Source organism: Chaetodon auriga, chromosome 17, assembly GCF_051107435.1.
Source record: "Chaetodon auriga isolate fChaAug3 chromosome 17, fChaAug3.hap1, whole genome shotgun sequence".
NCBI lineage: Eukaryota > Metazoa > Chordata > Actinopteri > Chaetodontiformes > Chaetodontidae > Chaetodon > Chaetodon auriga.
Window position 1 is genome coordinate 24,299,868 of NC_135090.1, and position 25,133 is coordinate 24,325,000.

The following is a 25,133-nucleotide window of genomic DNA, read 5'->3' on the forward strand; positions in this document are numbered from 1 at the left end:
CAGTTAGAAATGTTTCTTCTGTCATTTGAAGTCCATTAATGGAGACTTCAGTTTCATTTCTGAAAGCGAACCAAGAACATGTTTGAGATGTGTGCAGAAGTTATTCATCAAACATTCTTCTGCAGGTTAGCTCCTGTAGATCACCAAACAGATCTTTATGCAGCACACTTGATAATCAATAATCATTTCTGCCGATCTGCATCTGGTTTTTATTGAAGGTCAGAGGTCAGGAGCAACCGGCGATGGCAAAAAAAAAAATTTAATCAATCAAGTAAAATGTCACGTCTTTTGTGATTGGGCGGGACGAAACCGAGGCAGACGAGGCTCAGACAGTTGGTCCGCATTAATTTCTTACAGCTACATTTACACAAGTTACTGACACATTCTATATCTGTGCTTCAGGAGCTGATAGTAAATCCTCTGGTTTGACGTTAACGTGTGAACTCAACAAACGCTCTGCAGCAGTTAACGTCACCATGAAAACGATGTCGACCAAAGAGAAACCAGCCACATTAAAACCACATTCATCTGGAGACGGATCATATCAGTCTGTATTAGTGTGAACACACTATCAAAAACATGGAGAATCCATGATGATAACTAAACACTGAAGTAGAAAAATGCTCTCAGAGCTCCACCAGGAGGCCATCAGAAGTCAATACAAAACCCACAGTTCAACGACCAATGAATGAGTCCTGGTCTCAACAAAAACTCCTCTTCAGGATCCAGGAAGCATCAAAAATACTGTTTGAGACTCAAGGCGACAGTCGGTCAATGACTATAAACCCTGTGACGCCTCTTGTGTCTAAAAGACGAGCTCAGTGATCCTCTGAGTTTCATCCTGTAGTCCAGCCAGTGAGCTGCTTTTTCAGCCAGACTGAATGAAATCCATCAGTTTAGCTGATTCTGTCACGACAACAAGCAGCTGAAGGCTAACGCATATTTGAATTTAAATATGTTTTAATGTGAAGCTGAATTGCTGGAGATGTTCAAACAACTTTTATTTTGACAATGTGTTCATAATTTATTGTCTTGATAATGTTTTTGTTTTGATGATGTCGCATAAAGAAAACTAAAAGGAGGGAGAGAGGAAACTGTTGCAATCTTCAATCTTACCAGCAGAGGGAGGCAGATCAGACACTTTGAGCTTTCTCCATAAAAACATCTGCATGACAGATGTGAAGAGACTGAAACATGAACCTTTAATCTTTAGTGCAGTTTAACATTTTTTTTTTAACTTTACAGACTCAAAGAAAAACTAACATCAAACAATCTGAATCATGCAGGTCAGAAAAACAGCTACACAACAAATGAACACAACAACAATAATAATAACCAGTCATATTAATAAGAACCATAATAAATATACACAGTCACACTCACACGAGGTCAGCTGAGATCTGAGTACCAAAAACAAAGATCATAAATAGACAAGTCAGTTTGAATGGCTTCAGTTTGAGGAGGAGGAGGAGGAGGAGGAGGAGTAAAGCAGGAGGAGCTCAGAGTTTTTATGTCTTCTCACAAAAGTTAAAATATTTATAATGCAGAACTTTGATGTCAGTTTGCAAAACTGTCCACATACACATTAAACTGACCCTTCCGACCATCTGGTTCTGTTCTGGTTCTGAACCTTCAGACCATCTGAATCCTCCATCCTCTCCAACACAAACTATCAGCTGAGAGAAAAACAGCCTCTCGCTCTCAAAGTTTTGCACAGTCTGGATTTCTGAGTCCTCTGTGTTGAACATGGAGTGTAAACATGACTTATGACCTTTGACCTCTCAAAACATGAAAAGTGTTTTTCCTGTCTTTTACAGATCTGAAATGTTCTTGCAGAGCGATCAGACCTAGAACTTTTACTGTAACATGACCATCTGTGTTTTAGAACAGAACAGTCTCGAATCTAATCTTCCCTTTAGAAACAGTCCAAGAACAGAACAGGTAGAAACATGAAATACCAAGAGGGCGCCAGACAGGAACCTGAACCATGTTCAGTGTTGAGGACTACAGAGACCGCCATAATGAGCATGATGAGGGTCACATGACCCAGGGAGGTAGCCCAGCTAGCATTAGCATCAATTGTTGGCAAACTGCTGTCTAAGGGATCAGGTCAATGGTCATTATGGTTAGCTTAAAATGTTTAGCTAAGTATAAAACTGATGAATGAAAATTACATTTGTGTTGTTGTGCTTCATTTTCAATGTGACAGGAAGCAAAATCCATGGAACATATGAATGTATCGAGTCGATCGTCACATCACTGCTGATTCTGACCTGCGACAGTTTTCACAGCAGCAGCTGAAAACGCCAGTAATCAGGAACAGTCGGATCAGTGTTTTTGTCTACTTCCATTAAGCCAAACAATTGAAATTATATGTAAATACAGGAAGTGAGCTGTATGATATGAAACTTTCTATATCGTGAATATACACTGCAGTGAAGGTAAGAGGTATCCACTGATGGTGTCTCTCGTCTTGCTTTGTTTTGTCTATTTGTCTTTGAACTGTCCCTCCCTGGGAGGACCATTTTAGCACTGGTTAAAAAATAAAGCAAGTACTGGCCAATGCAGCACCGAGACGCCATGGTGCCATCCTGCTATTGTTTTATGGCTTACATGGGTGAAAGCTCAGAAACAGGTCCAGAGCTTCCTGTTCGAGGACCTCTGAAGAACTGAAGTCTGAACTTTTGTACTCTGGTGTACTCAGATTTTTGTTAGTTTTACAGTGTCTTTGGCTACCTCCATTAGTCACATGACCCTTCTCATTCTTTAACAGACTCAACAACCAGCACAAAGGGGGACCATTTAAACCGCTGTACCTGACCAGAAGCCCACCATGTCGCAATTGATTGAATTCCTGGACCAGATCATCTGGATCAGAGTTTAAAGTTCTCATCAATAGAGAACCATCACTTTGTTCTGTCAGGACACAGTTTACAGTTGCACCAACGAGGAGGAAGTCAGTGTTCATGAAGTCGTACCGAGCAGGACATCCACCTGAAGGGAGGAGGGGAGCATTTTAACGGACGGACCGGGGAAACACCAGGGGAGACTTTAGATGGTCGTACCAACATCCAAATCCAATTAGTGACTTCACTTCCCTTGGTCTCTGATTGGCTTGTTAATCTCCAAAATCACTGAAAGCTAACCCTTAATGCAGCTAACATGCTAACACATGCTAACAGGTGTTATATTATCCCTAATCCAAAATCCAGTTGAAGTGTTGGCATTAAGGCTGACTATAGTCCAGGCTAATCTGTTTGCATGTGGGTTAATTGTAGTCCAGTGAGAGACAGTACCAAGTTGGCTAGCTGTCTGAAGTCTGATATGAGTCAGGATACCTTTAGTGGTTTTAGCTAGTCAATGCTGCAATGCATGTTAGCTAATTGTTGGAGTGGAAAAAGGGTAGTTTTAGCAGGACTACCCCTATCATTAGCATGTTAGCTAGCTGTAGGGGTTGGGTCAGGGTAGTATTAGTATTAACCTGTCAGTGAGCATGTTATGCTGTTAGCAGAGCAACAGCAGCTCGTCGTCGCTGCTCTCCGTCTTGCCTGTGGCCTCCAGACAAGCGTCGGGGATCTGAGCTGTGTGGACCATCCCGCAGTGTTCACAGGGGCCATCCCGTCCTCCTCGACAATTGTTTCCGTGGTGATGGCGGGAGGCGTGGCCTGTGGTGCAGGAGGGGTGTGGCTCCAGCAGCAGCTCTCGGATATCACTGACCGAGGAGGAGGAGTCCGAGTCTGAGACGGGAATCAGGAGCTCCACGTCTTCTTCTTCTTCTCTGTTTCCTCGTTGCTCAGCAGTCTCAGCCCCGCCTCTTCCTGTCTCCAGCTGGTGAAGTGGACTGTGATTGGTCCAGGTCTGGTCCTGCTGGTTTTGGCTGGTTCTGGTCAGGTTCCTGGCAAGGCGGTGCAGGTTCTGGGCCAGTCGCTGCAGGGCAGAGGTGGGTGGAGCCTGCAGCTCTGTGGCATCACTGTTAGACGCTGTGTCTGGACTGGAGGTCACCACAGCAACGGGGCTGGAGGAGGGCGGGGCCTCTCTGGGCCTGTCGCGGCCTCTGTCATGGCTGGGCATCGGGGTCAAGGAGGTCGCTGAAGTAGTCACCGATACCACTGCCTCCACAGCGGTGGAGGGCGGGGTTTTCTGGGGGAGGGCGGCAATAGATCCGCCCACTGCCCCCACACCACGCTCTCTCCCTCGCTCTCCCTCCGTATCGGTGTCATCTGAATCTGGAGACAGCAGATCTGAACCAGAACTCCCAGTGCTCCCAGTGCCAGTGCTGTCCTCCAGATCAGCAGAAACCAGAGCCAAAGAACCTGACCGCCGAGACCGTGAGAAGGTGAAGAGACGGCGCCACAGGTTGCTATGACGACCAGAGGAGGGGAGTCTGAGGGAGGTGAATCCAAGCTGAGAGCGAACGGCCAGACGGAGGTTTTCTAGGACTGACGCCTGGGGACACAGTGGAACAGAGTAAAATAAAATGAGACAAGGTTTTAAACTTGAGTCTGAACTTTGACTTTTGTTAGTTTGTTTGTCTTAAGCTACCTCCATTGGTCACACATTGTTTGTCTTAAGCTACCTCCATTGGTCACACGGACCTTGTCTTTACTTGACAAACTCAACAACCACCAGAAAGGGGGGGACCATTTAAACTGCTGCACCTGACCAGGACTCCACCATGTCACAGTTCAGAGTGTACCTGGACCAGCTGGATCAGTTTAATGTTCTCTTCAACAGAGAACCATCAGGACACAGTTTACAATGTACCAACAACGAAGAAGTCGTGCTCAAGGTTTCTGCTTCACTGAACTTTACTTCATTAAATAGAGAATTCTACAGTGAGACAGAGCAACGAGGTCATTAACTGTCCATGTTTACTTTCTCTTCCGTGTCCCCTTTTGTATTCCTGCCACTATTGCTGTTGCCTGTAACACCCTAATAAAGTGTTATCTTATCTTATCCTATGTATCCTTTCTCTAACTCAGGTCCTGGAAGCTGCTGAAACTTTGATCATTACTGAATGTGAAGCTGATCACCATCAGCAGACAAACTGAGATGCTTTCCTAAAATGACGCAGTTTATCCTGACAGTAAATAGATAGATAGATAGATGGATAGATACTTTATTCATCCCCAAGGGAAATTCACAAGTTCCAGCATATTCCACAAATTTTAAGTAAAAGGCATGCAATAATCTAAAAGCACCGCAAGCAAAGAATTACGAGTTAAAAGTAAAAAATGTATAAATGTCCACATGTCCAGTGCAAACAGAATTAAAGGTAAAGATGTCCAAACAGAATTAAAAGTAAAGATGTCCAAACAAAATTTAAAGTAAAAATGTCCAATGCAACAGAACGCAAGTTTAAATGTCAAGTGTTTACATGAGTTTAAATGAAATGTCCAGAATTTAAATGTCCAGTGCAAACAGAAGGCAAGTTAAGGTGCATGTTGAACAGTGTTGTACAGATATCACTTTTACAAAATATACATGTTTGAAGCAAATATTGACAAGAGGTCCTTAACGTGCTCATCTACAGTAACTTCAGTCTACTGAAGAATATTTGAGGAATATCAGCTGTAATACAACTGTTTCAGCAATCCAGAATTAACTTTACACCTCAATGATGCTGAAATGACCAGGAGGAGTGATTTTTGAAGGGAAGAAAGGGGGTGATGTTTTGATCTGGCTCAGAGTTAAGGTGCAGCGCATCAGAGACCACGAGTTCAGTCTGAAAATGTTCAGGTGAGTCACATAAACTAGCTGCATGGACAGGTGGGCTTCTGACTGAGGCTGCAGACAGAGAGTGTATCGGTACCTGGCTCCCCGAGCAGACTGGGAAATCTTCCACAGGTGGGATCAGTCCCTGGGCAATCAGCTGTCCATACGAGGGCGGGGCTTCCCTCCTCAGGAGCTCTGCCTCAACCCTGGACAGCTGTGTCTCAAATGACCTGCAACAACCAACCACACAGCTCATAGGGACAAATCCCACAACAGTAACCAATCAAAGGGTGTGAGAGCGACACAGGTGTCCCTCTGTCCTCACCTGCGTTCAAACATGCGCAGTGAGTAGAGTTTGCAGGTGCAGCCAAGGGCGATGACCAATAGGAGGCCACAGATCAGGCTGCCGATGACAGCGGCGGTGATGACTCTGGTGGGAACGATCACGGGACAACTTTCCTCATCGCTGCCGTCACCGCAGTCGTCTTGAGCATCACACACCCATGACTCAAACACACAGCGGTTATTCTGCAGAAAGGTCAGAAGTCAAACAGTTAGAAATGTTTCTTCTGTCATTTGAAGTCCATTAATGGAGACTTCAGTTTCATTTCTGAAAGCGAACCAAGAACATGTTTGAGATGTGTGCAGAAGTTATTCATCAAACATTCTTCTGCAGGTTAGCTCCTGTAGATCACCAAACAGATCTTCATACATCACACTTGATAATCAATAATCATTTCTGCCGACGTGCTTGATGGAAAACTTTTGAGTCTGTAATTTGGGAATAAGTTTACCTGTGATTACATTTACCTGCCTTTAGATCAGAGGTTCTCAAACTACTCAAAGGCCTGCATCTGGTTTTTATTGAAGGTCAGAGGTCAGGAGCAACCGGCGATGGCAAAAAAACATTTAATCAATCAAGTAGAACGTCACGTCTTTTGTGATTGGGCGGGACGAAACCGAGGCAGACGAGGCTCAGACAGTTGGTCCGCATTAATTTCTTACAGCTACATTTACACAAGTTACTGACACATTCTATATCTGTGCTTCAGGAGCTGATAGTAAATCCTCTGGTTTGACGTTAACGTGTGAACTCAACAAACGCTCTGCAGCAGTTAACGTCACCATGAAAACGATGTCGACCAAAGAGAAACCAGCCACATTAAAACCACATTCATCTGGAGACGGATCATATCAGTCTGTATTAGTGTGAACACACTATCAAAAACATGGAGAATCCATGATGATAACTAAACACTGAAGTAGAAAAATGCTCTCAGAGCTCCACCAGGAGGCCATCAGAAGTCAATACAAAACCCACAGTTCAACGACCAATGAATGAGTCCTGGTCTCAAGGATAATCTGATGCTTTGAGTGGGTGAATGATGAATTACAGGCTCTCTGAGTTGTCAAGCTAGTCAAAGATCACCGTCAGGATGGACTGGACCTCTTCCACTGGTGAGTAATGTTACATGTGCATATTTTCTCAAGTTATTAACATTCTGTGGGACGGATGCGGCCTGCAGGCCACCAGTTCACAATCACAAAGTTGTGGGCTGGGTCTGGACTGGCATGCCCTGCTTTTACAGGTTTGGTCACACATCTGTTCACTGTTTTTCTAATTGCAAAGGAGGAGCTCAGGATGAGGTGGAAGGTTTGTATTTCTTGTATAACTATCTTAATAGTAATATATGTTTATTCACTGTAGTTATTTACTTTGAGTAGTTATTCATAAACCTTTGACTAGTTTATCACTGAACCCACCCGTCACAAGTCACCACCCACGACCGTATGTAAAATCTCTACTTGTGGGAACCTCTGGATAGTTATTACAGAACGAATTCCAAGTTTACCAGCAGACAAATTTTATGTACCTTGCAGTGAAAGTTTCCTGGCTGGCAGAAGAAACAGTTCTTCTCATCAGAACCATTGGGGCAACGGTTCTGGTAGTTGCAGCGGTCTGATCGGGGGTAACAGGCTCCATTTCTAGAACAGGGGAACTCATCCTCCTGACATGAAGAACAGTTCAGTTCATCCCGACCATTGGGACAGTGCCAATACCCATCACAGCGCTGCTGTTCAGTGTAACAGCCCCAGTTCCCCCCACAGGGAACCTCCCATGGTAGGCAGAAGCCATCCACCTTCAGAACAAAGAAACAAGTTAAACAGAAATAGTCCACCATAAAAACACACAGACAAAAGTTCAACAGATGAAATCAAATTAAACGCACTTGGTATGTGACGTTGAACCCTCTGGCAGCATTGATCTTATCAGCGTAGAAGTGAACGCGGAGCTGACCGGATGATGACACCACAGCGACGGGCGCTCTGGAGTCAAAGGCAGTCAGCACCCTGAGAAGACGGCGAGGGTTCTCCTCTAGGCCATCATAGACCTTCACATAGTCTCCATAACCAGTCCCATCGAGTTTAAAGTCTGTAAACCTCAGAATTACCTGCAGGAAGAGGAAGGAGTGAGTGGAAGGAGGAAATCAAGACCTTTACTTCACTGGGAGTTCAGGGAGGAAATGATGGGATATCTTTTTTAAGCCTTCGCCACTTCTTTTGTTTGTGATGAGCAGGGAGGTCAGGCGTTACCTTCCTGTGGTCTCCGGTGTCAATCAGCCAGGTGCAGTTACTGCCTGGAGGGTAAAAGTCGGGATAGTTTGGAGAGCTGAAAGAGCCATAGAAGTTCCTCAACCATTCTCCACAAGTGGGAACATCACAGTCGATCTCATCGCCGAGGTCCTGCAAAAACACAAGAAAAAAGAAATACATGAAAGGCGTACAACATGTTGAAACTGTTGCAGCAGGGTTTAGTCCAGGCCAGACTGAGGATACTGGAGGTGGAGTGAATTTTTAGGAAATGCAGAACATGATTGACACACTCTCAATAGAGGAGACAGAGGTAGGTAAGTAAGTAAGTAAGTAAGTAAGTAAGTAAGTAAGTAAGTAATTTATTTATATAGCACATTTCATACGCCAGGTGTAGACTCAATGTGCTTTACATGATACAGGAAGACAAAGGACACAATAAAACACATACAACACTGGATCCTGACACAGTAAAAAGACAGATAGGATTAGAATAAGGATGATAGGAGACAAACGATACAGTTTCTCATTTTGGCAAATCAACTGTAAGTACTCTCACAGGGGAACCTTAATTAAAAGCTGGTTCAAAAAAGAAAGTCTTTAGCTTGGTTTTAAAAGAAGACACTGTTGGAGCTGACCGAATTTCATGAGGAAGAGAGTTCCAAAGAGTGGGACCATAACAGCTGAAGGCACCATGAGTTGCTTTGAGGTGCATTCTTGGTACTGTGAGGAGCCCTTTGTTTGATGATCTGAGGGACCTCTCAGGTGTGTAATCAGTAAGCATGTCACAAATGTAGGAGGGTGCCAGGCCATTAAAACATTTAAAAACAATGAGAAGTATTTTAAAATCAATTCTATATTTTACTGGAAGCCAGTGGAGAAGTGATAGGTAAGGAGTAATATGTTCAGACATTTGAGTTTTTGTTAGCACCCTGACTGCTGTATTCTGAAAGAGCTGAAGTTTATTTAATAGCAAGCTTGGTAAACTGGCATAAAGAGAATTACAATAGTCCAGTCTACTGGAAATAAAGGAGTGGACCAGCTTTTCGGGGTCTGACTTGGACAGGAGACATCTCAGTTTTGAGATGTTTCTGATGTGGTAGAATGCTGTTTTGGAGATGATGTTAGAGATGTGCTTTTGAAAATTAAGGTCAGAGTGTAGAATCACTCCCAAATTTCTGACATGCTCACATGGTGTAATAGACAGGGGAGTTAACAAACATATTTGGTGTCTCAAGGCCTTTGGGCCCACCAGCACTGTCTCTGTTTTGTCCCGATCAAGTTTTAAAAATAGTTTTGCCATCCAAAGTTGGTTATCGTTAATACATTAGATGAGGTTGTTCACTGGAGCAAAGTTTCTGGACGAAAGAGATATATATAGCTGTGTGTCATCAGCATAAGATAGGAGATGTTATACTGTTGTGTTAGGGACCCAAGGGGGGAGCATATATAAATTGAACAGTGGGGGCCTAAAATTGACCCTAGGGTAAACCATACGAAAGGCTGAACTGATTATATCACTGGTTCATCATTTGTTCCAACAAAAAAGAAAAGACAACTGTCTATCACAAGCTGCCAACAAAATAAGGACAACTTAATCCATAGATCTTTGTGACGCTGTAGCTAGATTGTGGTTGATGACTGAATTGGTTTATTACCTGGCAGTCGATGCTGCCATCGCAGCGCAGGCTGTGCGGCAGGCAGGTGTAGATTCGGGTGTAACGGGATAGGCAGGGGAATTGGTTGAGGCTGCAGGGTTGGAAGGAGAAGGGCGAGTCCACACACAGCTCCTCATCTGAATTGTCACCACACTCATCCATGGAGTTACAGCGCCACCAGTCTGGGATGCACTTCCCATTAGAACAGTGGAACTGGTCCACATCACAGCTGGATGCCTCTGGCTTACCTGCAACAACAGAGTACTACTGATTAATAACTATCAGCCATCTGGTAATGTCACAACAACACCCTAAAACTCTTTCGGGCATCTAGCAAACATCTATCCCCTTCAGTCCTTTCAGGCTTCATGGATCAGCTTAGAGGATTAACATCAGCCTCTCATCCAGCTTTATGTCATTCTGCCAACATCATTTGATCTGTAAACAACTGTTATGTAACAGCCAGTGGAGGTGCCAGCTGCCAGCTCTGCTGATCAAAGGCAGGAGGACACAGAGGTTGTCAGTTCAAATCCCCACTGCACTGAGAAATGTGTGAATCATAGTAACCTGCACCACAGTGAAGGTCCTATAGGCAAACAGGCCTGCATGTCCTGCATCCTCACCAGTGATATAGGACAGTCTGAAGCCTTTTCCTGTCAGACTGTCATCAGAGTGGAAATGGATCCAGACGTGGTCCTGGGAGGAGATGTAGGGTGGAGGCAGGGAGGAACCACACACCCGTAGTCCATCCAGGCTCCTGTAGCTGCTGATAGACATCCAGTCTGAGGAACAACGGTGTGAGCCCTGGAGGTCAAAGTCCTGGAAACTACAAGAGAAGAGGAAATTATTAAGTCAAAGGGGACTTTCTCTTCACTTTTTTCAACACCGATTTGACCTCTGCTGGCTGATTCTGAACTCTGCCACCTCTCTGCTTGGGGGATCTGAACTCTGCCACCTCTCTGTAAAAATGGAAACAACCTGTTTGTACCTGATGGTGATGGTGTCTCCAGGTCGGGCTCTGATATTCCAGCTGCAGTTCAGTCTGGCTGGATACTGAAAGGGCCATCCAGGGCTGGTGATGACACCGCTGGACGCCCGCAGGAGTTCTGCCACTTCACCACAGGCTGGACAAAGACAGGGCGACAGGCAGGCAGACAGACAGACAGACAGACAGTCAGTCAGATTCACACTGGAGACATTTAGCTCGTCCTGGCGATTGTGTTGCACATGACACCAGTGTGGTTGTGACCTCACCATTAGAAATCCCTGATACGTAGATGTTGTCATTCCTCTGAGATGCCGCAATGCATCCTGGGAAACACACAGACACAGTTAACAGGAAGCTGCTGAAATTAGCACTGCCGATACCGCTCAGAATGAAAGGACACAAAAACAAACAAACAGGACATTCTTAGGCTGTTCACGGATAAACATATCACCTCCTCTGACATCACAGGAAATGATGACATTTTATTATCTCTGCCAAGCGTACTGTCAGTTTGACTGTACGTCCCATTAACCAGCTGGTGGGGACTGCAAGTCATCAACTGCTTCAGTCTGAAGTCTCGTTAGCAGAAGGGAGCACACATGGGGTCACAGGTACAGACTGTAAACAGCACTTCAGCTGCATGTCCACAGCATTAACGGACTGTCAAAACTGGCAAAAACTGACTGGCATTTGATTATTTCTCCTAAAAAAAAACCTACAACAACACACAGATTCAAACCATTCGATTATCTATTTCTACACATTATGTCCATAAGAGGGAAAACTAACGTGAGTGACATACGACTTGGATATTATTGCTACATCAACAACATTTTTAAAAGATCAAGCGAGAGAGAAGACAGATATCAGAGAATGTAGAATCGGAATATTTTCACATCTAAGTCAGGAATTATTATGACTGGACATAATGATTGGAGAGATTTACATAAAAGATAAAACAGTAAGTACTGGACAGCAGGAGCTGTGGTCATGTGACTCTATCCGTCATGCAGTACATTCAGTGCAGTTGCTGCGGTACTGCATTTTTTTTACACTTCAAATGTGATTGACAGCGTTTTGCTGAAGCTGTTTGTGTCTATTTGTGCTTTTATGTGTGTTATAATGTCATAATCGTATTAGCTATGCTAAAGTTGGACAGGAGAGAGGAGGAATCAGGAGATGCAAGCCTGCGTGTAACCCGTGTGATCACGTCACAGGTGAATTGTTCCCGTCCACATTTGCACACCTGGCAGACCCACACCCTAACCCCAATCCAGGTAAATATATACAACATTAATCTTCTTAAGCTTCAGGGAGAGTGAGCAATGGAGGGCCAGTACATCGGACATTTAACAGAAAGATTATGACAAGAATTTACTTATTTCACACTAAAATTCATTAAATGTGCCAAAGTTAGACTGTTTACATTCAATTGACTCCAACATATTCCAATGTGTTAAATATTTAAATCAGACCGACATCAGAACATTGGCCTCATAATTAACTGCACGAGAAAAACACTAACATTGAATGAAAGTAGAAAATAATACAAAGCATCATAAAAGCAGACACGTTCAAATTTAGGATTCACATCTTTTCTGGCTGACAAACATGTTAAAAGTCTTGTTCATGTTGGAGGAGCAAAAATAGTCTGTAGGAACCTTCAGAGCAGGAAGCGACGTCTAACAACCGGAAGTTAGCCAAACCATCTGTTATTTTTAATTACACACGCACTTCTCACTAACAGGAGCGTTATAACCTGATGACGTCACGTCCGCGTGGATGAGTCCAGCACATCAGATTAATCTCTACAGCTGGTCCTGAGTCAGTGAACTCACCTGACAGTACGAGCAGGTAGACGACGCACGCTGAGCGGCTCTGTCTGCAGCCTGATCTGAGGGCCATAATAACCCTCAAGTCTCCACCAGCTGCACGTTATTGTGATGATGGTGATGATGAAGGTCAGCACACAGCTGGACGAGCTGACAGCTGCATGTCACCCACAAATCAAATAAAACACTGAAATCTGCCCGGAAACAGCAGACAAAGACCACAGATCTGCGGTACCGAATTATCTGTTAGCTTAGCATCTGCTACACTCACAATCATGCACATATAATGTCTAATCTACCTGCTAACTAAGATAACAGTCATGGCTAATCTGCGTTCACATCATAAAGCGGAACAAAGACATCAGACTCCAGTTAGCTCCAGCTAACAGCTAACGTTATTAGCTTCTACGAGAACTGAACCATTAAACAGACATTTTACCACAGTACGAAGCTCTGATGCCCGAATACAGCGACACATAACGGGAACAACCCGGGATATGTTAAAATACGCACACGCAGCTAACTGGACAACACAAGGAGAAACTAGCTCACAGGCTAAACAGCTATTCCTCCCGAAATAAATTAGCCAATCGCTAACAGCTAAACCGTCTCCTCCAGCGCAGCTTGGCTAACCAGGCTAACATCTGTAACACAGTCCGGTTAGCTGGAACATGCTAACGGAGCTAAGCGGCTACCTAGCTCGTCCTCCTCAACAAGGTCCTAATGAACACATAAAGCCTCGAGCCGGACAGCTAACCCGGGTTAATTGGAACTAACCCGAGTTAACTAGCATTAACAGGTGAGAGGTTAGAACTCGCTACATGTGTCGTCCTGACGACATCTTCCCAGTCTGCTAGCTGCTAGCTGTTAGCTTTAGTGTCGAGCTGAACAACAACAATCCGCAGGCAACAGCAACCCGGGTCTGTGTGTCTGTGTCTGTGTGTGCATGTGTGTGCGCGCGCGCGCTGGTGAGTAGGTAAGCTCCGCCCCCCGTCACCCTGACGTAACGGAGCGTCAGTTATATTCTCTGATGTAATAATTCATATCACAAAAACTCTGAACACACCAAATGCTGTGAGAACTTAATGTGGAACAACTGGAGCATTGTGAGTAGTAGATGGCCACCCACCCCACACACACACACACACACACACACACACACACACAGAGCCAGCCAAAGGCTTCATGGTTAGCTTCAGTTTATTGTTTTATTGTTCATTGTTTAACTTTGACAGAAGTCTTGAGCAGGTGGACTGAAAAGGTGATGATGTATTGGTGGCATCACACAGGTGAAACTCCTTTAAACGCAGAATCAGGCTGATTATTAACAGGTAAGATGTTTGATATAAAACGCAATGTGAAAGCACAGGTAAGTGGACAGGTGAGTTTCCATTTGTTCTGTCAGATTCTTCTTTTCCACCTGAAAGACCCTGAAGAAAGACGAGTTCTTATATTTCTGAAGCCTCCATCTTTGAGTCTCCAGAGGACAAACTGTTGTTTCTGCTGATCCAGGAAGAAGGACGAGGAAAACAAATGAGACAAAAAGGAGGGGCCATCAGTGGATCGGAACAAAATGATCTTAACCTAGAAATCACGTGTTTGGAAAGCCCGATCAGGTACATGATGTTCATCCTGCGTCACCGTGGCCTTGACCTCACAACCTTTACCACCAGTGGCACGTCGTGATCATGCTGAGCATCCTGTTCGATCGATGTTTGACACCCACGTTTAAAGTTAAATAAAAGCAAACACACCCTAAACATGAGACGACATCAGGATGAACTTTAATTCATGAGCGAATGGTTGAAGTGTCAGATGAAGAATATTTATGAAATCAATAACGAACAGAATGCAGACTACTGATCTACGGAAGCCCCGCAGGACAAACTGCGGATAAGCTAACAGCTAAGCTACATGACCCTGTGGAGAAGTGTGCAGAAAGGACATTTTGGAAGAAAGAACAAGAAGGGGAGGATGAGGAGGAAGAGGAGGAAGAAGAGGAGGCAAAAGACAAAGTGTCTGGACCTTAATTATGTAAAACCTGTTTAACTCAAAGTGTCTTTGAAATCATGTGAATGAAGAAACGTCCGTGTGAGGGTCAAACACACAGACGTGACGCCATGTTGTAGACGCACCTGACTGACGTGTCTGTTTAACAGAGCTACACATTCACTGATTGACTTTTTACTGTCTCCATACGAGACATGAATGAATGTGTGTGTGAAACGGTTCATTAAAGTTTCTTGAAGCTGTCAATGTATTATTATCTGAAATGTTCAATGAACACACACAACAGGAAAATATCATTTACATTTCAAATGTTTAAATAAAGTTCAACGTGAATTTGAAAGTGACGTCATTCATTCGTTCATTCCACACAGAAAGAAACGCTAATCCACAGATTTAAATGACCAAAATGATCAATTGATTGATTTATTGATACATATGTGACAGAGCAGAGTCCTTCTGCCCGTCCGGGTCTTTGTATGGGAAGCAGACTTCAGCTGGAGTAAACCTTCGTCCGGGTCCTGCTTCAAGACCGGCACTCGTGGGGGTCGGTTCTGTTCCTGTCTGCCTTCCTCTCTCATCATCTGGCTCCTGTCGGGTCGTCTCGAGCCTGGACCCGGCTGATGGTTGATTGGGAGCTGTGCAGTGTGTAGCTCTGTTGCTGAGTCGAGCATGTTGTTGAGTCCCTGCTGACCACAGTGATCATCACAGACATCTCAGGACACCCTGAAGGTGCTCTGACGACAGACGGAACAAGAAATGTGTGATTCTCATTCACAGAAAGAAACAGCTGGAACTCGGCGGGATGACGGATCGACGGCCGGAGCACAAAGTCTCAACGCTGGACTCCAAAAGTTGACCAGAGCGGTCTTTAAAATCAGGAACAAGTGTCAGCCGAGGGTCAGGACCAGGACCAGGGTCAGGGTCAGGACCAGGACCAGGGTCAGGACCATCAACGTTTGGCTGACGGTGTCCATTTAAGTATCAGCTCACGTTTCCAGGTGTGGAGCAGGTAAATGATCTAACTCCAAACAGAGGCCAGGTGTGCAGCGTTGATTATTTTCAGTGGTGGAATCTAAGTACATTTACTCAAGTACCATACTTGAGTACACATTTGAGGTACTTGTAATAAAGTCTTGTTTTCATGCCACTGTCTACTTTGACTCGACATCTCACAGGGAATTATCGTCCTTTTCACTCTATTACTTGTCCCCGACAGCTTTAGTTACTACTTACTCTAAGATTTTTACACACAGAACGTGAAGTTTCTAAAATGTTTTGTTCTAAATGAAACTAGCCAACAGTTTCTATACAACAACAACAACAACAACGACAATAACACTACACTTTATTTGTGTAGAACCCTCCATGCAGGAGTTGCTTCACACAGAAAAGACAAAACAAACAAACAAACAAACAAACAAACAAATAGAAAGCAAACAAAAAATGTATGTGAAAAAATGGAGAATAACAAAATTGGTGTCACAGGGGACATTTTACTGCACTGAGTACTTTTACTTTCAATACTTCAAGTACATTTTCCTGATGATACTTAAAGCAACATTTTAAATGCAGGACTTTTACTTGTATCTGAGTATTTTTACAGTGTGGTATTAGTACTTTTAGTGTAGTAAAGGATCTGAGTACTGATTATTTAATCAGACCAGCAGGTGAATGAAAACATGGGCAGCAGACTCCGTCTCAAAACTGCAGGTGCACACTCTCTCTCTCTCTCTCACACACACACACACACACACACACACACACACACACACACACAGTCATGTGGACACATGAATCTGGAGTTCAGTCTGATTCCATCATGTTGTAGACTTCAGACTCAGGTGTGACTGTGACATCACAAAGGTGACATCACTGAGAAATGGTCGAGCTGCAAAATGACATCATCACTGTGAGACAATGAGCAGATATTTGTTGTCATGGAAATATCTGCTCATTGTCTGCTGCTGTACTTTCACTCTCTAACACGCAGGGATCTAGTTTGTTACTGGCTACCTGTGACCACACCCACAGGTGAGCACTTTTACAGGTAAACGACCTGCTAACACAGAGTGACCAGCAGGAGGAGCTCTGGTTGTCCCCGGCAACAGCAAGTCTGCAGCTGCGACCTGAAACCAAGCCGCTACGATGACGACGAAGCCGCTGCTGCTGATGAAGATGGTGGTGGCGAAGAATTTCCCATGTAGGTCTGCAGGAAGTGGTCCAGAGTGAAGACCCTCCCCCAGCCGACAGCAGGGTTCATACTGATGAAGTCGTCCAGGTTCATCTGACGCTCTGAGGAGGAAGCGCATCACAGCGATGTCATTGAGACGTCACATGGTTTACATCATCAAACGTGCTGACATCATAGGGGACACAATACAGAGGGTGTCATGTGACCTGCGGTGTGGATGGGTGGGTAAAGTGGGGGGGGCATCTTCCACGTTCCATCGGGGTTTTTCATGTGAGATCGATCCGATGCAAAGTTCAACAGGAAGCTGTCAGCAGGGACAACACGCAACTTCCTGTTTGAACAGAGACACAGGTATGCTTTACTGTGATGTCATTTCCTCCACACACACTCAGGAACAGGTGTTTCTAGGTTTAACTTCTTGTTTCACAGATGTGCTACCTGTGGTGTCCAGGTGTGTGTTACCTGTGGTATGCAGGCTTGATGTTGTGGTCTGACTGGAGGGCCTGGGCAGCATACAGCTGCAGGCTGCAGGGAAACGACAGCTCAGAGTCCAGATCATAAACCTGAGGGTCTGACTGAAGAGGAACCTGCAGCAGAATAACGTGGTAGTCCTGAAACACAGGGTGACATCATCAGTGATGTCATTATTGATGAAATATCTGTGACATCACAGTTCCAATCGAACACACAGTGACATCTGACCATCACGTACCCAGATCACTGGCTGGTCTCCACGTCCGGACATCTGCTTCCACAGAGGAACCTGATGGAGAACAGACAGAGAACATCAGCTTCAGAACCTGGCAGGTGTCCTTTTGTGGAATGTGTAGAACGCGGCGCAGATGTTCTAGCAGCCTGATGTTTTCCTGTGTCTTCTCACCATTCTGTTCTCATTGGAGATGAAAATCACAAAGAGTTCTTCCAGCGGTGCGGTTCTCTCCTTTTGGACAAACTCACAAAGTTTCCAAACGTTTTCTTCACTGCAGAACAAGAACAGAGAGCAGAACCTGAGGGACAAACTGTGTCCTGCTGGGTTTTACTGACTGGTTCACATTGGTAGAACGTGGACGTGAGCACACCTGACCCTTGGACTGGTGTGGTTATTAATTAGCACTCTGACCAGTTTCAGCATTAATGCATACAGAAGGATTCACATGCGTGTTTGAGGATCTATTTAGAACTATCTATATCTATGAATGTGATCTGCGCGATCTTATGGCATCACATTTACCTGCAGGTCAATCAAAACATGGAGTCCGACCACTCCTGACTCTCCTGTTCTCTGTGATTTAATATGTTTGAGTTATGAACGCTGGCTAAATTAGAGACATTTAACACGAGCTTAGCTAACGAATTAGCTGGGATGTCCATTAGCTCGCTAATTTAGCACGCTGACGTATCTCAAGCATATTTGATGTCACATGACAGGAGAGCCACCTGGCAGCTGTTTCACCTTCTTTGTGTTCTAATTCAGGAGTGCAGGTGAAAACTTACCTGAACTTTGAATCTATGTGTACATGATTGGCTGAAATGGAGGGAGCCATCTGATTGGCTACAGATAATACCTTGAAAAAATGCATTCGTGAATGGAGCTGTGTTAGGTGACAAGTTCACACACATGATGATGATGATGATGATGATGATGACAAATACACATGAATGAACATTTGGTTGTTTAAGGGTTTGTTCATTCTGACACTGCTCAGAGTTTCCACCTTCTTTCACCTGAGAACAGGTAACGTTGCTGTGTTCATGTAGAACACAGAAAATCCTGATCCTTTCTCTTCCTACAAATGAAGATACTTTTATGTTACTGTGTGTACAAACAATACTGTGCTTTGTCGTCTCACAGGTTCCCGTGGATAGTGGCTGAATCTGGATTGTGGATTACAGCTGTGTCTCCTGCCATGGCCCTGCCTGACATCCACTGCAACTGCTACTATTGTTATTACATCCACTGTCACTGTTACTGTGATTACATTTCTGTCTGTCTGTCTCTCTCTTGCTCTTGAATTGGACTGAATTGAAAACTTGATATGTATTTGATGTATTTACTCATTTGCTTTGTGTACTGCATACTTCCATGCATGACCTGAAGCAACGTTCCTGCAGGACCAATCACGTTCTCAGCTTTCTGTGTTTCTGTCAGCTGACAACAACTCAAAGGTTTACGGGCTCAACTGAGAACTTTGTTATGTTGTATCATTAAACTAAAATACTGTAATCACACAATGACAGCAGTACTAGTGGTATTATACATTGAAGTATAACAGAGTACATGTTGTAGTATTTACCAGTAACAGCTGGTATAAACGCAGTTCTCACGGCTCAGTGTGATTCGGCCTTCGCTCTTCATGTTGGTGTCACGCTGAAAACGTTCCGCCGGAAAGATGTATGACGTCAGGGCCAGTGGTATCCGGTGCGAACCTTTCACATTAAAACCTTCCATTTGCCGGAAGTGCATACAGCTTCTTCTTCTCTTCTTTAAATTAACGGTTTTCTCTGTGTGGGCGTCAGTTTGCTGAAATCAATCACACCAAACCGGAAGCAGAAAACTCGAAGACTGCGGTCAGAACGGAGGATGAGGCCGTGCACGAGCTCCCACACACGCGCACGCACTTTACTACAGACACGTGACACGAAGTCAGACCCCGCTGGACAGCGTCACGAAGATCTACTCCGGATGTGATCAGTAACACAAAGCGGATCAGTGATGGCGCCACTGTGACGCCTGCAGCTCATGTTGTGTTCGCTGTAGCTGGTTAACATGAATACCGACGTGAGGTGTTCACTGAAGATCCGGCGCGTTTCAGATTCGCTTTAACTCTGAATATGAACTGCTTTTTAGCTTTGGGGGGCATCTGATGACTGCTGATGACCCCCCACCACCACCACCACCACGATCGATTGACTGTCAGGAGGAAAACTCTTTGAAATAAACCGATCGATCGGTCAATCAACCGTCAGGAGGAAAACTCTTTGAAATAAACCGATCGATCGGTCGATCAACTGTCAGGAGGAAAACTCTTTGAAATAAACCGATCGATCGGTCGATCGACCTTCAGGAGGAAAACTTGTTGAAAAGTTCGTTGGCAGCAGGAAGCAGGAACTTGATCACCATGGTCACGACACACAGCAGGTTGGACAGGTGCAGTTTAATAAAAACGAACAAAGATGAAAATACGAGGTCAAAGGTCAAACACAGTGTGTGGTATCCTAGCAACCTGGTAGTGTTGATCCAGACCACCGGACCATGATGGGATGGCAGGCAGGTTGCTAGGATACCGGGTCGGCGGGTTGCCGGGCCACAGGTCACTAGGTGAAGAGGCGGACGGTGGCGTCGGCTCCAGACGAGAAGATCCAGGGCTGGGAGGGGTGAAAGGTCACATCCAGGACGCCGAGGTCATGAGTGACCACGTGACCTCTGAGGACCTTCACTGGGACGATCAGGGGGTTCTGCAGCAGGTCGCTGGAGCGGGGCAGAGTACTCTGAGTATTACTGTGTGTATCACTGTGTATTTCAGTGTGTATTACTGTGTGTATCTTTGTGTATTTCAGTGTGCATTACTGTGTGTGTTGCTGTGTATTTCAGTGTGCATTACTGTGTGTGTTGCTGTGTATTTCAGTATGCATTACTGTGTATTTCAGGGTGTATTACTGTGTGTATCGCTGTGTATTTCAGTGTGTATTACTGTGTATTTTGGTGTGTATTACTGTGTGTAGTAGTGTGTGTATCGCTGTGTATTTCAGTATGAAATACTGTGTATTTCGGTGTGTATTACTGTGTGTGTTGCTGTGTATTTCAGTGTGTATTACTGTGTGTATCACTGTGTATTTCAGTGTGTATTACTGTGTGTATCTCTGTGTATTTCAGTGTGTATTACTGTGTGTATCACTGTGTATTTCAGTGTGAATTACTGTTGTGTCACTGTGTATTTCAGTGTGTATTACTGTGTATTTCAGTGTGTATTACTTGTAAACAGTCCCGTGGCAGACGATGACAGATCCATCGTCGGACGCTGAGGCGAACAGCGGGTAGAGTCTGTGATAGGCCACGCCCCTCACTGCCTTCTTATGGTGTCTGCAGACAGGAAGTGATCAATAAAATCAATATGATCATGATCGATAACATCGATCAATCAGAGCAGAAACAAGAGAGTGAGTTTGATTGGCAGCTGCCAGGTTGACTGACAGTTACATACCGCAACATCTTATAAGGTTTGGTCGAGAGGTCGAGGTCGAACCAGCTCAGCCTGCAATCGTAGCTCCCGCAGATCACATGATCACCTGCAGACAGAGACAGGTGAGACAGAAGCTCCACCCCTCAGCAGTGATGTCACCTGATCACTGGAAAATCACTTTCTGACTTCAAAAAGTTTTGTACTGTGGTGAATCTGTGGTCAATTCATAAAGCTTCTCCTGCAAAGAGTCGCTCCACACAGTTCAGACCAGATGGTGAAGATCAGAGTTCTTCACAGAGCGTCTCAGGCCTTCAGAGATCTCCTCAGGTGACAAACAGTGCGTGAAGCTGGGGAAACACGTCTCCAACATAAAGTCCATCAGCACCGGATCCCCCCAGGGCTGCGTTCTTTCTCCTCTGCTCTTATCCCTGTACACAAACAGCTGCACCTCCAGTCACCAGTCTGTCAAGCTCCTGAAGTTTGCGGACGACACCACCCTCATCGGACTCATCTCTGATGGCGACGAGTCCGCCTACAGGTGGGAGGTTGACCATCTGGTGACCTGGTGCAACCAGAGCAACCTGGAGCTCAATGCTCTAAAAACAGTGGAGATGGTTGTGGACTACAGGAAGAACTCAGCCTCACCCGCCCCCATCACCCTCTGTGACTCTACTATTGACTGAAAATTAGCTGAAATTCAGCCTGCCAAAGACAATGATGGTGCACTTCTACACAGCCATCATTGAGTCCATCCTCACCTCCTCCATCACCGTCTGGTACGCTGCTGCCACCGCCAAGGACAAGGGCAGACTGCAGCGTGTCATTCGGTCTGCAGAGAAGGTGATTGGCTGTAATCTCCCATCTCTCCAGGACCTGTACGCCTCCAGGACCCTGAGGCCTGCAGAAAAGGTTGTGGCTGATCCCTCTCACCCCGGACACAAACTCTTCAGACGCTCCCCTCTGGCAGGAGGCTGCGGTCCATCAGGACCAAAACCTCACGCCACAAGAACAGTTTTTCCCGTCTGCTGTCAGCCTTACCAACAAGGCCCGGAACCCCCCCGACACTCTTCACACTCCACCTCTGCCTCATTCTGCCACATTGACACACACAACTCTATGCGTTACATTAATGCTCAGTTTGGACTTTTTTCTGAAAAAAAACAAAAACAAAAACAAAAAAAAAACCAGACTGTGTTTCCAGAAAAAACAAACAAAAAACAGACTTGTGTATATATATATTGTTATATTTTGTACTTTCATTTTTAGTAGATGTGTCTGCACCAACTTCACCACAACAAATTCCTCGTATGTGTAAAATCATACCTGGCAACAAAGCAATTTCTGATTCTGATTCTGAACTGTGAGGAGCAGAGAGGAGGACTTTGAGGAGGCTGAAGAGAACCTGGCTCTGTGGTGAACCTGGCTCTGTGGTGAACCAGGCTCTGCGGTGAACCTGGCTCTGCTGTGAACCTGGCTCTGCGGTGAACCTGGCTCTGTGGTGAACCTGGTTCTGTGGTGAATCTGATTACCTCCGGGGTGGACAGCCATGCTGGAGATCCACTTTGAGTTGGCCTGTAGTTTTTTGGTCATTTCCTGTTTCACCAGGTTGTAGATCCGGATGGAGCGCTGCGTCGCCACAAAGAAGTAGGGCCTGACAGGGTGGAAGGACACACACTGAACAAGACCTTTATTCCTCCGGAAGGGGTTCTGGCTCCGCCTCTGGCTCACCTGGTGGATAAACACCTGCAGGTGGCTAGAGTGATCTGGCATTACTGATGCCAGGTAGTCTCCTTTAGCGTGCCACACCACCTGGTGAACGGCCTGTGGAGGTCAGCAGTGATCAGTCAGTTCAAGTCAGGTAATGATCAGGTGTCCACAATCAAAAAGGTGTACTCTCTCACTTTGGGATGTTGTATTTTGAGGTGGATTCCCTGGGTGAGCTCCTCCCCTTCCCCCTCGCTCCAGGTGACAGAACCTGGCCCGTCTGTAGGCTCCGCCTCCTGATGACCCGACAGGAGTCGCTCTGACGACGACACAACCTGTCTGTCTGCCAAAGATGGAGACAGGATCAAGACCACCGAATCCCTGAAATATAGAGAGACAGAGAGACAGACAGAGAGAGAGAGACAGGTCATTAGAGAGAGAGACAGACAGATGGACAGAGAGAGAGACAGAGAGAGAGAGAAAGACAGGTCATTAGAGAGAGAGAGACAGAGAGAGAGAGAGAGAGAGAGAGAGAGAAAGACAGGTCATTAGAGAGAGACAGAGAGAGAGAGAGACAGGTCATCAGGGTACTTACAGGGCGACAGCCAGCAGACAGACAGATGGGTTTGGGTTCCAGGCAACACTCTTCACAGCTCCACCCACCTGAACCGTCTTCATACAACGAGATGAACGTACCTCCCAGAACCTCACAGAACCATCATCACTACCTGCATACACAGAGAAATACACAGAGTACATATACACAGAGTATATACACACAGAGTACATACACACAGAGTATATATACACAGAGTACATACACACAGTGTATATATACACAGAGTACATAGATGTACAGAGTATATGTGCACAGACATAGTGTTTGTTACCTGAAGCCAGCCACTGTCCTGATGGAGACACACTGATGGAACGTACCAGACCACTGTGGCCACGATACACCTGAACACACACACACAGGTAAAGAGACAGTCAGTGTTACTGAGGACACGCCTGTCACTCGGCAGGGAGTTTGTGTGTGTTTGTGAGTGTGTGTGTGTGTGTGTGTATGTGTGTACCAGAGACTGTGTTGTTGGAAACGGCTGCAGGTCTTTTGGTTTGGGAAGTTTAGGAATCAGATCCTCAGGATTCACATTCACCTGCAGACACATGGGTGGAGAGACAGACAGACGGACAGACAGACACGTCACTGATCATACCTTGCAGACAGACAATCCTGTGCCCTGAGTGGCTGGCGGGGGTGGTCCAGGTGGAGCCGCAGGTGTGTTACTCACCCTCATCTTCCTCTGTCGGGGACACAGGTACAGGTCGAGGCAGCGCTCAAACCTCTCGTGGATGAAACGAGGAAATGCAGGAACCTGACGGAGGCTCGAGAACGTCCTGGGAACAAACGGAAACTTCCTGTCTGAAGGATCCTGCTGCTCCCACAGAGCTCGCTGCAGAGAGGGAGACAGGCAGACAGACAGGTAAAGACAGAGACACCGTGGTTCTGTAACCTAACAAGGTGAGTTAAACAGGAGACGTACCTCTTCGTCGGTGAACAGGTACTCAGGTGGAGGGTTGTAGGACTCGTGGTGACCAGGCAGAGGGATTTTGGGGGCAGGCAGGTGCATCCTGTGTTTGGCCAGAATAGACGAGTCCTCGCTGGCCCAGAGGTCGTAGTAGCGCCCCCTGCTGTCATCCTCCACCCGCCGAGGTTTGATCCAGCCCATCTTAATGGCATGAACCAGCTTAGACACCTTCTCCTTTTCAATGAGAGATGGGATGAAGCTGCGCTTATCTGCTGGTCTGTTAGTGACTGGGTGGAGCATCAGGTCTTTACTGAAGAACTCCACCTGAGGCTGAGGAGCGGAACAAGAACAAGAATTCATCCATCACATTACGATTATGTAGCTTTACATAACACTTCCAGGTTTTCCTCCTCTTTAGAAGCACCTTCATGAAGGGCCTTGATGGCCCGACAGGTCCGCTCAGCGTTCAGATCATGAAGACTGAACCGTACTGCGGCAGCTCCGTGAGGCAGAGACGTTAAAGACCTCGGTCTTAAAGGCATAGGCCTTATCAGAGCTACATCAAATTCCAAACTCGCTGTCCTGGCAGTGGACAGAGACAGCGTTCATACGAGGAAATTAAAGGCATCATAAAGTGGTTCCAGGAGCCTTTCAGTGTCCATGTTGTTCCACGTCCCCACTGCTTTATTGACAGATCTGTAACAGCTAAGGCAGGATTTGTTTCCTACATACA

The 25,133-nt window shown here is 45.5% G+C and overlaps 3 protein-coding genes across 5 annotated transcripts in view; all 3 read right to left on the reverse strand.

Moving 5' to 3' along the window:
• Positions 1 to 181: 181 nt before the first annotated feature.
• Positions 182 to 13,719, reverse strand: lrp12 (low density lipoprotein receptor-related protein 12). The gene is made up of 12 exons (XM_076754061.1): positions 12,792 to 13,719; positions 11,220 to 11,276; positions 10,954 to 11,089; positions 10,589 to 10,791; positions 9,966 to 10,213; positions 8,311 to 8,460; positions 7,947 to 8,168; positions 7,590 to 7,856; positions 6,041 to 6,243; positions 5,813 to 5,945; positions 3,482 to 4,446; positions 182 to 2,994 (listed from the first exon to the last, which is right to left on the reverse strand). The coding sequence occupies exons 1-11, from the start codon at positions 12,856 to 12,858 to the stop codon at positions 3,505 to 3,507; spliced, it is 2,628 nt and encodes an 875-aa protein (XP_076610176.1). The 5' UTR covers positions 12,859 to 13,719; the 3' UTR covers positions 182 to 2,994; positions 3,482 to 3,504.
• Positions 13,720 to 16,268: 2,549 nt separating this feature from the next.
• ntaq1 (N-terminal glutamine amidase 1) lies at positions 16,269 to 19,685 on the reverse strand. Its single transcript, XM_076753897.1, has 6 exons — positions 19,281 to 19,685; positions 17,867 to 17,966; positions 17,699 to 17,749; positions 17,449 to 17,597; positions 17,193 to 17,317; positions 16,269 to 17,087 (listed from the first exon to the last, which is right to left on the reverse strand). The coding sequence occupies exons 1-6, from the start codon at positions 19,448 to 19,450 to the stop codon at positions 16,936 to 16,938; spliced, it is 747 nt and encodes a 248-aa protein (XP_076610012.1). The 5' UTR covers positions 19,451 to 19,685; the 3' UTR covers positions 16,269 to 16,935.
• A 444-nt stretch (positions 19,686 to 20,129) lies between these two features.
• The window catches only part of bop1 (BOP1 ribosomal biogenesis factor), an 8,536-nt gene continuing 3,532 nt past the window's right edge, over positions 20,130 to 25,133 (reverse strand). For 2 of the 3 annotated variants that reach the window (XM_076753894.1, XM_076753893.1), the window contains exons 7-16: positions 24,416 to 24,730; positions 24,164 to 24,325; positions 23,948 to 24,028; positions 23,762 to 23,831; positions 23,467 to 23,599; positions 23,069 to 23,252; positions 22,697 to 22,988; positions 21,189 to 21,273; positions 20,960 to 21,067; positions 20,130 to 20,455 (exon numbers count right to left, since the gene is read on the reverse strand). In XM_076753894.1, coding sequence (XP_076610009.1) covers positions 20,302 to 20,455; positions 20,960 to 21,067; positions 21,189 to 21,273; positions 22,697 to 22,988; positions 23,069 to 23,252; positions 23,467 to 23,599; positions 23,762 to 23,831; positions 23,948 to 24,028; positions 24,164 to 24,325; positions 24,416 to 24,730 — 1,584 coding nt within the window. In that variant the 3' untranslated portion in view covers positions 20,130 to 20,301. Of the gene's footprint in view, positions 20,456 to 20,959; positions 21,068 to 21,188; positions 21,274 to 22,359; positions 22,587 to 22,620; positions 22,989 to 23,068; positions 23,253 to 23,466; positions 23,600 to 23,761; positions 23,832 to 23,947; positions 24,029 to 24,163; positions 24,326 to 24,415; positions 24,731 to 25,133 lie in introns of those variants that run through there. The other variant, XM_076753895.1, reaches the window with a different exon arrangement.